Source organism: Podarcis vaucheri, assembly GCF_965113315.1.
Source record: "Podarcis vaucheri genome assembly, chromosome: 6".
Lineage (NCBI taxonomy): Eukaryota > Metazoa > Chordata > Lepidosauria > Squamata > Lacertidae > Podarcis > Podarcis vaucheri.
Genome location: NC_138764.1, coordinates 57,962,182 through 57,979,177, shown reverse-complemented (window position 1 = coordinate 57,979,177; position 16,996 = coordinate 57,962,182). Strand labels below are relative to the sequence as shown.

At 42.9% G+C, this 16,996-nt stretch overlaps 2 protein-coding genes across 3 annotated transcripts in view; both read left to right on the top strand.

Annotated features, from left to right (window-relative positions):
• The window catches only part of KCNC4 (potassium voltage-gated channel subfamily C member 4), a gene marked incomplete at its 5' end in the record, with an annotated part of 57,154 nt that extends 55,903 nt beyond the window's left edge, over nucleotides 1–1,251 (top strand). Inside the window, 2 exons of one of the 2 annotated variants that reach the window (XR_014221264.1) lie at nucleotides 952–1,093; nucleotides 1,220–1,251. Coding sequence is in view for 1 of the 2 variants with exons in the window: in XM_082228584.1 (XP_082084710.1) it covers nucleotides 952–1,025 (74 nt within the window). Of the gene's footprint in view, nucleotides 1–951 lie in introns of both variants that reach the window. The other variant, XM_082228584.1, reaches the window with a different exon arrangement.
• Nucleotides 1,252–3,827: 2,576 nt separating this feature from the next.
• RBM15 (RNA binding motif protein 15) lies at nucleotides 3,828–13,057 on the top strand. The gene has a single exon (XM_082228580.1). It carries the CDS (start codon nucleotides 6,182–6,184, stop codon nucleotides 9,011–9,013), a length of 2,832 nt encoding a protein of 943 aa, XP_082084706.1. The 5' UTR covers nucleotides 3,828–6,181; the 3' UTR covers nucleotides 9,014–13,057.
• The last annotated feature ends 3,939 nt before the right edge of the window (nucleotides 13,058–16,996 follow it).

The window sequence follows — 16,996 nt, the reverse complement described above, 5'->3', positions numbered from 1 at the left end:
GTTGTTAACAACTGTAGCAGAGCTAATAGTACAGACTTCAATAAAGAGTCACTGGGGGTTTGGGGGCTAAAAAGTGTTTAAAGAGAGGGAATGAATTTTAGCACTTCATTCACAACACCATCCCAATATATTTTAGACTGCCATGCAATCTTTTGACAAATTGTGGTATGGATTTTTTTTAATTAAAAAAATATAATTATCAACAGCTTCTAGGAAAGGAAGGAACTTCTGCCATCTTTCCAGTTCAATGAGTGCTCAATTGCCTAGGGCTGCCTGTTCTGCCACTTTCCTCAACTTTTGTCCATTAGTCTCAGAACACTAGAAGAAAGTGGCCAATGATTGCATTAATGGGTCTCTCATTATTTATTAAAACTCGGCACCACCAGTCGTCATTTGACTGAGCTGGAATTGGTACAATTAGGCAGAATTACTCTGGTGAGATGAGACATTTCAATAGATTTTACAGTTCTGTTTCTGGAGGCTCTTGTTACTATTATCTGAGGTCAGGTCATCAACCGCAGATGGAAAAGCACATTTGGAAAAGCAACAGGGAAATTCCTACACGGTTTCTGCCCTCTGCTGGTCAGTGCCAACGAAAAAACATGGTTGTTCCAATACTGTCCATGTATTAGACATATCATAGTGCATTTGTCTACCCCAGTCATCCAGTCATAGACTCCCGAAGGGCAAGGGTTGTAGGAGGAACCCCAGCCAGGTGGAGCAGCTTATGACGTATGCTCAGGACAACCCAGGATTGAATCTAGGTTATTACCTCAAATTAGGAAAACTGGTTAGGTCCTTTCAACAATCAGGCATACCTGACCCCATCAGGAGTGCTGCATGGATCAATCAACCTTTTTGGCCCACTGCTGGCAACCCATGTGACCACCCCTTCCTATTTTACCTGATGGGCTGAGCAGATCTCATTGTCCTCTTCCCTCATCATCCCAGCCTCTCTTCTTCACCAACTGACTGCATCCTATATTCTGCAAGGCTTGCCCCATGCAGAAACCTGCATTGGATAGAGCATACATTGGATATGGTGGCTGTCCTGTGATGCAGAGGCAGCATGTATCTCCACTCCTGGCATGATGTAAGTAAAGGATTGCTCAGTTTTGTTAAAGCACTTGGACTTCGCCAATGGTTTTCTGACTGCTGAAGTACACCGGACTTGCTAATGTTGCCCCTGATAGTATTCTCTGTTCTTTCCATGTCCCAGTAGCTGTGGGACGGTTCCTCTCAGAAAGACCTACCCACCCTACAAAAACAACACAACATAACACTGGACTGAAAATGATTTTTTTAATGTGATTTTGACAAAGGATATCTTAGATAAATATTTTTTATAATACTAATTTGCAACTGTAGAAAACGTTGCATTATTACCTTCCTTGTGAATGTAAAGAAACTTACTCTAGAAGCATTTTTAGTGATAAAATGGTCATTTTGCATCTCTCAAGACTTTAGGTACATTTGAATGCTAAACTTAAAAAAAAGAAATGGGGGCGAGGAAAATGGTTGAGCCTTTGACAGATCCAGCATAGTATTCAGTAAAGCTGTATACAGTAATACTGTATTCAAAAGTGATGTTGAAAAACAGTTTACAGCTGATGACAATCTGGTCTAAATCCCATTAAGATCAAAGCTAGTTGTGTATGCTTTTCTGCTATGTCATCCTTCTCCAAACCCGGTAAAGCTGCTCAAAATAGAAATTAATGGAGGCTCTGTCAATGTGATTTGAAAATAGATTCATGCTAACCATTAATTCGTTTCTATGACACCCAGTCTAACTGAGTATGTTCTTCTGCCTGTCTCCCACACAGATTCGTAAATCTTTATCCACATGAAAGTAACCTATATTGAAATATGAAGTTATCAGCTCTATTGTCTAAGATTAATACATATCGGACTAATTCAGTGTAATAATTCAGTGTAAACTTTGTAGCCCAATTCACTATACAGCTAAGCTAAACATACTTTCATTTAGCCCCAAAAGGACATTTACATCTAATTTCTACATTGGGTGGAATTTCTATGTTTGGATGGAAATTTCTCATGTATTCCACTTGGATGTTTCCCCTCCATATGACCAGGTCCGGTAAACAGATGTCACCATTCACCAATCACAGCCACAGACATCAGCTTAAATACATGAGGCTATAATACAAATACTATTTACTACTGAACTAGGCAAATTAACACTGCTATTAAACAGTGTAGGGGCTAAAACAGAATTAGGGAACCTCTGGACTGGGGGCCAAATTCAGCCTTTCAGGCCTCTCTATCTCAAGGCTACAGCCTGTTTCCCTGCCCCCCATTTCATCCCGGCAAGCTAGGAGCATTGATGGACAAAATCCACCCAGGCAAAAAAGCATTTGATGAAGGCATAGTGGCTCAGGAGGCACAAGGGACCAAGACCTCTCCCATAGCACCAGTAGTAGAGACTCCCATTACGGCCCTTGTCAATCCTAAGTCAGTTTGCCACATCTCAGAATTACTGTATTTTCTGATATTTTTACAGTCCTCCTGAAAAGTCTTCAGCATTTTAGTCCAGGTTTCTCCTAATATACACATTTTGTATATATGCAATTTTGCCTTTTGCAAGCAATTTTCCCATATATAATGCTCTTTTTTGTATGTTATTTTGCTTGTGCAGTTTATGTAATTTCCTCCCTACGTACACAATTTCATATGCATTTTCGGATAGGAGAACTGCAGCACAAAATGTGAAGAAGTGGCAATTAGAAAGAATAATAAGAAATTCAAATAATTGGAATGCTTTAAATCTTTTAAAATCCTGTAAGTTGGTGGTAATCACCACATCTTGTGACAATGAATTCTAGAAATTAATTTGGTATTGTGTGAAGTACTTCCTTCTGTATTCTGAGGAAGACCATCAGGGAGCCTGATGCAGCTGAACTCTCTCTCTCCTCAACCTGGGCTATCTACTATCACATGCCCTGTGGAAAGGATCCTGGTAAAGTATTATATTCCAAAATTGTTGCTGTGGTTTTATTAAAGTATCTCTGTTACTTGCATGCCATCTTAGAAGGGTTTGTATCCTCAAAGATGGGGGGGGGGGGAATACATATATACACACATATAGTGTGCCCTTAACTACTGCTAATCAGTTTCATTAGATTATCCCTGGTTCTGGTATTACGGGAGGTTTTATTCACCATCTCCACACTTCACATAATTTCCTAAATCTCCCTCATACCCACTCCCACCTCCCCCCCCCTAAACAACCCCCTACCCAGTGTACTGGCATTCCTCCTAGCAAAATTGCTCTAACTCCCTTATCATTTTTTCCAGCTGTTTTTTGAGATGGAGCAACCAGAACTGTACATGTGCTTGCACTATAGATTTATATAAGAGCATTATGATACTGGCAGAAATAGCTTTTTCTAGGTAAACTGTTCCTTTTGTCTTTTCACAGATTATCATGATTGAGATAATCACTGGGCAGAACATGACTCTCAAGCTATCCATCTGCTAGGAAATTTTCCTATGCAAATCTCATTGAAATGAACCAAATCTTGTAAGAAATTATTGTCACTATGGTAGAACTCTTCCACACCTCCCACTAATTTCAGTGCAGCTTGTGTATTGAGACTGAGCTCAATGAGACTTGCTCCCGGATGTTATTAACACTTTCGGGGCTTGCTCCTGAGTATACACAGATAGAAGACATTTAAGATGAAATTAACTTTCATAGACAGCGAGTTTTAATACAAGAAATACATTATTTCTTGCAGAGTTTTAATACAACAAATACATTATGCACAATGTATTTTTTTAATCAATAAAAAAGCCTCAATAAAAAAGGCTTTATTCACCTGTTTTTGCTTCTTTTTCTGCTTTAAAACCTCTACTAAAGAGAGAACCCACTAACCTGAATTAGAACTAGGACATGAAATTAAAGCTGAATAAACATGAATTCTGTTTGAACACTTTTTGGATGTTGTTATAAATTATTTTAATTAATTTGATACAAATCGTCTGAAATCCTTAAAAAGCTAAGTAGAAAGGGGAGAATTATTTTAAAGAATTATATAAAATCCCTGACTCTACCTAATTACTATTAACAGCTTCCACTGTATTCAGGAGGTAAGGAGTGTTTTATGTATTGTCAGATACAAAAGATTACAGGGCACCTGCATCTTTAATACTTGTGTACAAGAGGGAGAAGCTACCGGTACACCCTTAATCCCTGACCTCCTTTGCATCTGGCCATCCTAACAAGACAATCTTATCTACGTCCCACTGTGTTCAGTGGGACTTATTGCAGGCAATAATCACGTGACTCCTCCCCAGGCATCTTAAAGATTCATCAAAGTGTTAGGATTTGTTGCATTTCCAGAGTGAAGTGGTATTTATACGGATTTATGTATCCATACACAGTATATGTTTTTGTATCAGGTTTCCCCTGCTACAAATAATGTCAAATGGTGTGACTGTGAGAAGTTTGTAAATCTGCTAGAAATTATTTTGATACTCCTCTTTGGGTACCATCTAATACAGTTACATGGGGAAAAGTTCCATTAAATTCAATGGGGCTTACTTCTAAGTATACATATATAGGACCACATTGTAGATTATGTGGATTCTGTTTGAACGGTACAATTGTTCCTGAAAACTAGGGTCATTACCTGCCAATACTGTGTATATTGCATGAATGGAAAATTCCCGCCCAACTTCAAATGTGGTCTTCAGTGATCTCTGTGCCGCCTGTGCATCTCAGGAGGTCCATTTTATTGCAGTGCAAGCAGCCTAGATCACTTACTGAGCCCTCCACTTTCCAGGAATTGCATGTGGGGGTAATGAACCTACCACTACTGACCAGGGCCAGCCCACCTTGGGCGGCAGGATCCACAGATCCCGCTGTAGATCTTTATCCCCCTCTTGTTCCTGATGTGGATTTTCACTCAGCCATTCTTCTTCACTGGCAGGGAGGAGGATGCTATTTTGTGGTTCACTTCGGGTGTCAAAATATCTTGGGCTGCTCCTGCTACTGGCACAACAGGGCTTGTGAAAACTGTACCACTGGAATACCTGCATCAATTACTGCACGAAGCAGCCTATTTAAAATGTTCAGCGAAAAAAACAAAAAAGAGGGGGCTGCAGCTGTCGCTAGGACTGCATGGAGGTTTAGGATCTGGATACCACAGAAGAGTCCTCCTCAGTTGCAGAACTTGTGGTGGGCGTTAGGACCTAAGCAATTTTTTTATTCGTTTGGACTTTCAAAGTTAACGTTTATTATTTCGAAGTACTGAATGTATATTCATGTTACGGTGTTTTTACTGTATGTAATGTCTTATATACTACTCTCGGAGCCAAGGCAAAGAGGTTTTTATGGACATTTTATCAGTGCGGGACTCTGGGCGGTCTTCCGTATTTCTGCAGCGGAGGCAGGGCGAGTTCTGAGGGACGAAGGCCGGTGACGATGGAGGAAACGCTGTACGCAGGAAACGCCAGGCTCCGAGCTTTTCCCAGCGGAACCACCAACGCCGCCTTGCCTTCGCGCCTCAGCCAAATCAAACGAGCAAGGCCGCGCCTCAACTCTAGCGACAATCCTCGACAGGCCAATGAGCGGACGGCTACTGAATCCCAGCCGCCAGTTGAAACGGTCGAGTTGGGCATCGCCAACATCCAATCAAATCAAAGTTGAAGCGCGAGACCTCCCCGCCCCGCCCGGTCCCACGCTAATAGGAACAGGGAGAGACAGGAGCCCAGATTCGAAGAAAATGGCCAATGAATGCTTGGGCGACTCGGGATGTGACGGAGGGAGAAATAAAGACGACTGACAGGATTTTTGCCCAACCCAATCCCAGCTCCTGCTCGTAGCCTCTCCATAGCCGGCCTATAGTGTGACTCTCCTGCTGCCGCCGTTCAGCGGAGCTCACGGACCTTCGGAGTGACGGGCGCCTCGCCTAATAGGATGATGAGCGCTAGTTAAGAAGGAGGGTTTCCGCTTCCGGGGCTCTGGGCCGATTTTTCCCCCTTCCCCTCGCCTCACACTGACAGACTTTCTGTGCAATTAGAATGGCGGACCTCGGTTAAGTCGTCCAATGGATGCGAAGTGGGCGGAGTTGCCGTGTGCAGGAGGGTTCCAAGATGGCGGCGGGTGCGTGAGGCGCGATACTCGGCGCGCGATTCCCTCTTGCTGGCGCTCGCCGCCATGAAGGGCAAGGAGCGTTCTCCTGCCAAGGCCAAACGGTCCCGGGGCGGCGAGGACTCCTCTTCGGCGCGGAGCGAGCGGAGCAGCAAGAAGCCGAGCAACGGCGGCGGGAAGTCGGCGAGCGGCGGCTCTGGCGAGGGTGGCGGCGGCAGCAGTCGGCGGAGCCTTCATTTGGAAAAGGCCAGCCGGGCCAGCAGCCGCGAGTATGACTCCGCCACGGTGGGCAGCTCCGGGGGCGGCGGGAGCAGCAGCCGCCACGGCTATAGCAACAGCAGCAGCAGCAGCAAGAACGCGGAGTCGTCCTCGCGGGGCAGCCGCGGCGGCGGCGGCGATTCCCGGGCGCCCCCCTCCGACTCCGGCAGCAGCAGTGAGTACAAGACGCTGAAAATCAGCGAGCTGGGCTCTGCGCTGAGCGACGAGGCGATCGAGGACGGGCTCTTCCACGAGTTCAAGCGCTTCGGGGACGTAAGTGTCAAAATCAGCCGCCTGCCGCCCGGCACCGGCACTGGCGACGAGCGGGTGGCCTTCGTCAATTTCCGGCGCCCCGAGGACGCCCGGGCTGCCAAGCATGCTCGCGGCCGCCTGGTTCTCTACGACCGGCCGCTGAAGATCGAGGCTGTCTACGTGGGGAGCAGCAGCGGAGGGGGGAGCGGCCGGCGTCGCGCCAGCCGTTCTCCTGCCCTTTTGGACAAGGAATCTCCCTACGGAGCAGCAGCGGTGGGTGTAGCAGGTGCGGCACCTGCAGCCATCAGACACCCCTCCACTGGGGCTACTCAGAGGGCGCTTTCTCCTGCTGGTGGAGGAGCTGGCTTGGGATACAGAGACTTCAGGCTGCAGCAGCTTGCCCTGGGCCGCCTTCCTCCGCCTCCGCCACCTCTGCCTAGGGAGTTGGAAAGAGAACGAGATTATGGGGGCTTCTATGACCGCGTGAGGCCGGCTTACAGTCTGGATCGAGTTGCCGGGGTGGCAGCAGCAGCATTTCGTGGGGTTGGTGGCACTGGAACAGCCAGCGAGGAAGAGATTAGCCCCGAAGATGACCAGAGAGCCAATCGTACCCTATTCCTCGGCAATCTGGACATATCGGTGACTGAATCGGATCTACGCCGAGGTTTTGACCGCTTTGGGGTAATCACTGAGGTGGACATCAAGAGGCCATCCCGAGGTCAAACTAGCACCTATGGATTTCTCAAGTTTGAAAACTTGGACATGGCCCACCGGGCTAAACTTGCTATGTCCGGTAAAGTGTTGCTGCGTAACCCTATCAAAATTGGCTATGGTAAGGCCACCCCAACGACACGACTTTGGGTGGGTGGTCTCGGGCCTTGGGTACCATTGGCTGCTCTTGCCAGGGAGTTTGACCGTTTTGGCACTATTCGCACCATTGACTATCGTAAAGGTGACTCATGGGCTTACATCCAGTATGAGAGCTTGGATGCTGCACAAGCTGCTTGTAGCCACATGCGTGGTTTTCCTTTGGGTGGGCCAGACCGCCGTCTCCGGGTGGACTTTGCTGACACTGAGCATCGTTATCAGCAACCTTATTTGCAGACATTGCCACTTCCACCGCCTCCTCACTATGATCTGGTAGCAGAGACATCTGCCTTTGGGGCACATCGTGGAGCCCCATCGGATCCACTCCGAGGTGCTCGGGATAGGACTCCACCCCTAGTGTATGGCGATCGTGACAGAGATCTCTATCCTGAGACAGAGTGGGTGCCTCCCCCACCTCCAGTTCGGGACAGGGGGAGCAGAGCAACTGTTTATGATACACTAGAAAGTTTGGAACGCCGACGAGATGGTTGGTCTCTAGAAAGAACTCGTGGGGAAAGGGAGTTAGTCATAAGCAGTAGGGATCTACCCAGGAAGCGAAGGCTAGTGGAAGATGGGGGGCGGCATTTGGACCGTTCGCCGGACAGTGAACGATCATCTTCATCTCGCAAGCGTCACTGTCCTGCTGCAGCCTCTCCACAAGATCGTAGTCCTGAGCCAAGTCTGGGCAGAGACCGCTATAGTAGCGATGCAGAACGACCAACCTCTCGTTTGCTGTTGCTGGAGCGCCCTTCACCCATCCGAGAGCCACGCAGGGGTAGCTTGGAGCGAAGCCAGAGTGAGAAGCGTGACCGCAAAAGCTCTGAGAGGGAAAGAAAGCATCGCACACTTACCACTGCTACCACCCAAGAATGCAAGAGTCCAGCTAAAAAGGATGAGCATGCATCCGAAGGCAGCAGTGGTGGAGGATCTCGGCTGAAACCTCCACCTCAAAAGCAACAGCAGCAGGATGGAACCTCAAAGTCTGGGTCATCCCCCAAACTGTGCCTGGCCTGGCAAGGAATGCTTCTATTGAAGAACAGCAACTTTCCGTCTAACATGCATCTACTTCAAGGGGATCTGAGTGTGGCCAGCAGTCTCCTGGTGGAAGGAGCAACTGGTGGCAAAGTGGCCCAGCTAAAGATCACACAGCGCCTCCGTTTGGACCAGCCCAAGCTGGATGAAGTTACCCGTCGTATCAAAGTGGCAGGGCCCAATGGATATGCTATTCTTCTGGCTGTGCCTGGTACCACAGACAACCGTGCCTCATCTGGGGCTGGTGAAGCTAACACCACCTCTACACAGCGGCCGCTCAGAAACCTGGTGTCCTATCTTAAACAAAAACAGGCAGCTGGGGTGATAAGCCTCCCAGTAGGGGGCAATAAAGACAAAGAAAACAGCGGGGTCTTGCATGCTTTCCCACCCTGTGATTTTTCTCAGCAGTTCCTGGATTCTACAGCCAAGGCCCTGGCTAAATCAGAGGATGACTATTTGGTCATGATCATTGTCCGTGGTGCATCTTAAAGCCCTAATACTTTCTATGCTCTCTCCTGCTGCTTCACACAGCCCCCCTCCCCTCTGTTCCAGTGTCTGCCAGGTGCTATGCGATAAGCCTTAGCCACTTCCCCAAGTATAATTTTTAATTAGATATGTAGTTAATCTTACCTCCCCTCAGTTTTCTATAAACTCTCTAGAAGGCAGACTTGTTAGCTGTTCTTTAGTAAGGCTAGGCTACCATGACTGTCTTGCTGATGTGCAGGTAGCAGGAATGGAAGGTCTGCTTCAACTAAAATATGAATCCCAGAACAAGCATATTTCTTTCTCCCTTCCCCCCTTTTTAAAAAAAATACCCTTTAACTTCTTGTCCTCTTTCATTTCATAACTTTAAAGTAGACGTAAAAACTTCCCTACATTTACAAATCTAAATGGCCAGATTTAAAGCATTTGTGGCTCATACAGAATCACATGCCTAAAGCAAATGCCCATTGTGAGCCCTATGGTTAAGTGAAGGCCTTGGGCTTGTAGCCTTGAAATCAAAATAATCCCTCCATCAAGAACCTGAAAATAACATCTGAGTTTGAATTGATTCAGGATTGACTTCCCCAAGGCAGATGATACTTTATCTTTTGTGGTACACTAGGCTTTTTTCACTGGGTTTTAATTTTGTTGCCAAGTTCATAGAAGTGCATGCCCACAAAGAATGTGTACACAGGTGTACTTTTGAATATCTTATTCATTTTGGGTTGTAGTTGTGATACATGATAAAGAACCAAGAGCATTGCTATAATCCATGAACATCTTGCGCTTCAGTATGTAAGAAGCAGGTGCTTTTAAGACAACTGTGATTACTTGCATTTTTGTTATTGCCCTTGCTAATTGTGGTAGGGACAGTGAATTCCAAAATGTAACTTGGAAATATAATTTTCTGAGATGGCACTTAACTTTTGTAAAAAGTTCTGCCACATAACCATTTCAATATCATTTTATAGCCATGAAAATAGAAGTGAATGCTACCTGGTAGTTACTTTCAGGTAAAAAATGGGCATTATGCAAGGTTTTATAGTCTGGATTGCACTGTTTTAATCTTGACATTTTTGCAGTCTTGTATTTCCAAGTGTTGGGGAAGCAGTTCAGTTTATTCAAAGAACATAATTTGTTTTTTTGGGAAATGAGGTTTTTTAAACTCCACAGAAACATCCTGATATAGATAGGGGGGAAGTAGTTCAGACATGTGGCTTCATTTTTCTAATCTTTTCATTCAAACATTTTATTAACCCTCTAAGGCATTGTACCAGCCTCTGAGTAATGAAGAGTGCTGTTTTCCACTTGGTGTAAAATGGTTTTGCCCAGGTATAAAGATTTACATTATTTGAAATGTGGCTTGGTAAAAGCAACACGTTGCTCATTGTAAGCTTAAATTGAGAAGCATGTTAAAGTCACTTTTTAGATTTCTGAAATCAGTCAATCCTTTCACTTTTTCAGAAAAACAGCTTTAGCACCCTAAAACCCATTGATGAGTAATTGCAAGTTTCAAATAACCACCAGCACACACTGAAAATGTCTGCTGCCCTGTAATAAAGGAAGAAAACTTTGAACTGTGGGCTGAAGAGCCCTTCAATGTGCATGCAAAATCTAGCCACTTTCCTTACTATTAATGAGAATTCTGTAGGGAGTTGTTTTCATATATTCTCTGCTTCCAGACAAAGTCTCAGTAAGATAGGCCTATGTTTCCAATTAGTGCATAACATGACTGTTGCTGAGTTATCCATGTTATTGCACTTGTCAAGCACTGGTGGCATATAGAGTGGATTCTCTTACGGTTTTTGTAACAGAGCTTGATCTCTATGTTAGACTTCTGAGTCATTTATGGAAGGCCACTTATGTAACCCTTCAAAACCTTTATACTTGTGAACAATAGTACCCATTCTCCAATATGCAGTGCTCTTTTGAGAAAAGCCCTACAGAACTTGAATTTGCAAAAAAAATGTATGAATAGTCTTGCTTACAAGCAAGCCACTGATAACTGGTGTCAGAAAAACTCAACACTGTGGGGTTTCCTCTTTGGAAACAAATTATGTTCATTGCTGCTTATCTTCATGACTTGAAGTATGTTAAGGTTATGTGAAATGGGCAATTTCAATTTCCAAATCCTTACTTAGAATTTTTTATTATTATTTAGTAAAAAATCTGGTTCATTTGTTAGCTAGAAAAGGAAACCTAGCATTTTAGGAGCCCTTTGTAGGGTATAACAATTGACAAGCAACATTAAATGTCACAGCACTTAGTTAAAACCGCCATAAAATCTAAATACAAGTTTGGGGGGCTGTATTTACTTTTGAGTGTGCATAGCAGAGCAATTATCATTTTGAGCCATCTGGGTAAGAGTTCACTAGCAAATGTTGCATTTAATGCCACTTTTATACACAACAGATCAGAGTTATTTTCTCTGTATATGGCATTATGGAGCTTCAGTATGAGCGATGCACACTTGATTGGTGCATATATTCACAACTGTTTTCATTCATTACAGTGTATTGCGTTAGAATGGAGAATTATATTTTTCTGATACATCATTTAATAGCCACTTTTTGTTGCTTAGGGGGGAAAAGTGGCATATTGCCATTAATACTTTTTTTTTTTTACAATTGGAAACTTTAAACAGCGGTTTGGCTGTTAGCCAGTGACTGCATGCTTGAAAGTTCAGCATAAAGACTGCTGTTGGCTGGCAACATGGCATGAATTTAAGGCTACCTCATTATTGTGAGATCCACTTCTGTGTTCTGTAGAATGGCTTCCTACATGGGTGGTCCAAATGGGAGCAATTGAAGTGGAGGCAAGATTATAGCATTTTAAAAGCAATCTTCAGTGTGGATCACTTCCCTAGGAGTATAATAGGCAAAAGAGATAACTTATTTGGGTGTCTTAAGCAAGCAGCTGGAGCCTGGCCATGATTTAGAGTGAAAAGGTGCATGGAAAAACCTCCTGGAATTAGATGGTTAAATGGAAAAGCTAGAGGTTACCACAAAAGTGTATCCAGGAACTATACTTGGGGGCACTTGATAAAATTTGAATATGAATTAGAAGTGAAGAAATCAATGTAAAAATAAGATGTATAGTAACTTACCCTGGCTTCCATTTAATTTGTGTAGATAAGAATAGATACTCCAGATGTGTCATGGAATATAAACATTTCCAGTTGTATTTGACCAAACTGCAATACTTTAGAAAAACTGGGGGGTGGAATTGTGCAGATGTAATTTGGTGGAATTTGATGTATATCATTGGCTTCCCCTCCCTCCTGCAACTAGTGGGCTTGCTGCTAGTAATATGCAGTAAAGTGAGAAAATACACATACAAACAGAACAGTTAACTTTCATGTTCTTGTTTGAGTTGCCTTTTTGAAAAAGCGAAATTGTGTGAATTGATTTTCCTCCTGGGTTTTTACCTTTTTTTACCAGTTCAGTTGAATAACTCCGAACTGTATTTTACTCCGAACTGGGCTATTCATTGTGCATCTATATATAGATGTTAATTCATTTCAAAAGTTTTGTGCCAGTGAAGGGTGATTGGTGCTTTCAGACTTTCCCTAGAATATTCAGGAAAAGCCTTGTAGTTCTATAAATTATCTGTTAATGTAGGGAGAGGACAACTCTGTTGTAAACACTTGTACTGAATAACCTCTTCTTTCCTCCTGAAAGCAAGGCTGGTGAACTGCCGAAGACAACAAGGGATTCCAAGCTCTAATGGACCTTTGCGAAGAAAAGCTTTGGCTTGTGTGGAATTTACATGGGCCTCATGGAAGAAAGCTTATCTGTTTAGTATTTGTGCATTTTACTAAAATGGCAGCTTAAAAAAAGTTGTGTATCTGCTAATGTGATGCCAATGCCCGTGTTTTAAGTGGAAAATTGACCTCTTTGCTTTGTGCTGTGTACACAAGATTTCTGCAAAAGTAAAGGAAAAAAAACCTTTTTATGGCTCACACAGCTTAAACTAGCTGTCACTCAAAACATGCGCTCACAGTCGAGCTAATTTTGTTTCATTCTAAATAAATTGTTTCTTTTGAGGAAAGTGGTTTTTCTGCCTGGAAATGAATTGACAACAAACCTTTGACCCCTTTGTTTGCAGCTGTGGGGGTATTTTGCTGCTGCTGCCACTGCCGCCGCTCCTCCTCCTCCTCGATCTGATAGTTATGGGTCTCAGACAAGAAGCAGGGAGACCTACGCATTGATATTGACCATCCTGTTGTATCAGATCTGAAGAATCTAGTCTGTTGTGTTGCTGTGTCCCATTGTTTACGGTGAATGGGGATCAATGGCTGCTATCTCCTCATCTTTACGAGGAAATGGTGCTGTTGCTGGCATGCAAGAAACAGGGAAAGCATCTTTAAGTCTCAGAACAGTGTACAAATCTGGGACTTCATTGATTTTGAAGAGCTGGAGTTCCTGAATTTTAAGTTCTTGATTTGTTTTGTTCACCTAACTTGTTTGGCCTTAGTTCTGATTTTAGTTTGAAGAAAGTTTGAAATTGCTTTGCATCTTGCGCATAGAAACCTTTCCACCAAATTGAAAAAAAGAAAAAGTAACTCAAAAAAATTTAAGTGATAGCGCGTTTCCAGACACACTTGAAAGAGCTCCTCCGCATCCAGGGGCTTTTCACCAGAGTTGTGCAGTCCTGGGTGTAGTTCTGAATGGATGAAGAGTTCCTGAGAGCTAGAATGCTGTCATTAAAACCTGTACCATTGGTATTGGTGCTCTTGACCAGTTTTGAAGCAAATTGTCTACACACCTTGGATGTGCATGCCACCTTGATCGTTTCCTAGGTACCACTGCAAACTTGTAGTTTGTAGTACAGATGATGAGAGGAGGAAAAAAGTGGTGACACTTTGAAAAATGTGTCCCTGCATTTGGGGACCTTGAGCTTTGGAAAGCTGTTCCCACTGTGCAGGAGTACAACTCTTTGCTGCAGGAGACTACGGGGCACGGTTGACGTCACACCACCAGAGGTCAAGAGGAAGCGAACAGTGCTGCACCTGCACCGTGGCTGCAGAAACCGCATGTTTGCCATTCTGTCTTAGAATTAACTAGTTGCCATTTGACATGCAGATGGAAGACATCTTGAAATACAAGCTTGCTCTGGTTGCCTTGAAATGTTTAACCTATTGTGGATAAAGAACACTAGCACTGTCCTGTATTCACGCAGGATGATTGCTAGGCAGCAGGTGCTTATCAACACACGGATGCAACGATTGTGTTCCACAAATTATGTGTTCCCAAGGCAAACTGCTGTTTAAAACACTTAAACAGGTAAGGGATTTTAAGAGGTCAAACTAAATTGTAATTCTAGGGAGCTGGGTTTACTGCTTTTAGACTTTTCTCATTATAGCCGCCTAAGTCCTTAGGTAACTGGTATATCTCTTACTAACTCGCTTTCACCCAAAGTGCTATGACTTCCAGGATGGCTGAGTACTAATTCAAACTTGTCATTTAATGTCACTTTTAGTTGATTTCTGATTTCCTTTTTTTAAATCTGCAAATAGTTGAGCGGTCGAGCTATTGGATGGTATCTAACTTAGTAGTACTGAGAATAGACCCATTTAAATCAATGGACTTAAGTTAACTTAAGTCTGTTGATTTCAGTGAGCCTACCAAGTATGACTAGTTGGATACCACCCATTGTTCCTAATAATAAATGCGGATATTTCTGTTGGGTAAATTAAATACTGGCTCAAAGGGCTGCTTCACACATGGCTTTCTATATGGTCCAGGACATCACTTTTCTGTATTAAAATCAATGCAGTCATGTGAAAATGCACACTTGGTGTTGTGTGCATACCTAGAAACATAAGCAGATGCTCATCATTTGATCATGCCTTTTCCTGCATGGAATATATATAGGAAGGTCATTGAATGTGAAGAGATAGTCATACTTAGATTTTAAGTGATTCAGATATTGTGAGGATATTGAATTCTGGCAAGTGATACAACAGATCTGCTTGAGTAATGATGGAGCATATTAGAACACAGCTTGGTATCAACAGGCACAGTTTAAATTTTTGTCACAACTGTCTTGGGTTTTGGCAAGTAATTTGAATTTCCCCTCAGTTGTCTTTTAAGAAAACAGACCTTTTAAATAAAGAAATGGAAAGAGGTGGTTACACATCCTTTATTGAAATCTGAGTAATTAGGACCATCATCAGCACAATCCTGTGCATGACTCCTTGGAAGTAAATCCTGTAAAGTTCAGTGGAACTTACTTCCAAGTAAGTGTGTATAGGATTGCAGTCTACTCTGATGGTGCGAATGCCACAGATGATTTAGATGTTCACACTTGAAATGCAGTCTGCTATATTAACAGTATTCCTTTAATGATTTTTCTTAGAGGATCGTTCAGGTGAATTGAGTTGATTCACTTTTGAATTAAAACTACACAGTTGTTTGTACTTTCCCTCTTATTGTTTACCCCAGTATCTTTTAATTGCAGTTCATTTGTGATGCTGGGGGATGCTCTAATGGCTGCTCCATAATAGTGAGTTATTTCTTCACAGGATTGGTCAGCCCCTCTGGATTGGTTAGAGGGACATCTTTGTCTGAAAGGTAAACTGTACATTTTTCTTAACATACTGAATTCCTGCTGCTTAAGTTGGCTTGGGCTATGGCATATAAGAATATGAAAAAATGGATTTACCGTATTTTTTTGCTCAATAAGACTCACTTTTCCCTCCTAAAAAGTAAGGGGAAATGTGTGTACGTCTTATGGAGCGAATGCAGGCTGCGCAGCTATCCCAGAAGCGAGAACCGCAAGAGGGATCGCTGCTTTCGCTGCGCAACGATCCCTCTTGCTGTTCTGGCTTCTGGGATTCAGAATATTTTTTCCCTTGTTTTCCTCCTCCAAAAACTAGGTGCGTCTTATAGTCTGGTGCGTCTTATACAGCGAAAAATACGGTAACTCTGTAAGCATACCAAGCAGACAGAAAGTATTTAAATACTGAACCTGCTTCTTTATAACTATGCATTCTATGGTAAGAATATTTTTGAAGTTCTTTGCTTATCTTGAACTGCACACAGAGTTTGCCATTCAGTATATTTAAGAGCGTGATCCAGCAAAAGTGAAGCCTCATTAAGGGGGAGTGAAGAGGATACGTATTTTTTCTCAGAAATCAATGGGACTGGAAAGTGCTTAGCCATTGCTCTTTAGCATTAGTTAATTTTCATAAGAAAACGATTACAAACAGGAAAACATTTTAAATTAATGTACAACCAATTTAAAAAATATAACTGACACAATTGAAAGTGGATTGGTAGATCAGTGTTTAAGGTTCTAAATCTTCAAGCTAAGCATTTCATTATAAAATGTATATAAGATACACCAAAGAAAATATTTCTGCACCTCAGTAAGAGATGGTTTGTAGTTGTATACAAACTCTTACTTCTACATTCTGTCTCTGAATATTCGAGAAATAGCAATTGCTTACACTTCACATTTAGTAGTGTCTGAAGGAGGACTGGGAAAAACACCTATTCTTAATTAAAAGAAGTATCAATTCGATCCCCATAGAATTCACACACCAGTGTATAGTTCTAGATGTTATGTTACCTTTTCACAACAAGGGCTACAAAGAACTTTCTCTGTATTCATAGGATGGTATCCGACTCTGAGTTGACTCCAAATCAATGGACTTGGGTATAACGTAGTTGGATACCTCCTGTTGCTGTTTTGTTAGGCTGTAAAGGAAAATTGATTGGTTGAAAGCTATTATCAGTGGAAGCTTATCTAAAGTGTCCCATCTAATACAAATTTTAAGTTTAGCAATTGGTAAAATGTAGAGGTATGGACATAAATTAGTGTCTCGAGTTATTCTGGTTCAGGTAATTTGTTAAAACTAAGACGATAAAAAGTATAAAATCTTTACTGAAGTCAATATATTCTGGCAGCTGCTAATAGCAGAAAGTAGGCTGTGATCTGTGAGTGGTCATAGACCACTGATTATTTTCTGGCAAATCTCCTTGT

Excerpts from the sequence above, each read along its gene's own strand:
- RBM15 (XM_082228580.1), top strand. The coding sequence starts at position 6,182 with ATGAAGGGCAAGGAGCGTTCTCCTGCCAAGGCCAAACGGTCCCGGGGC.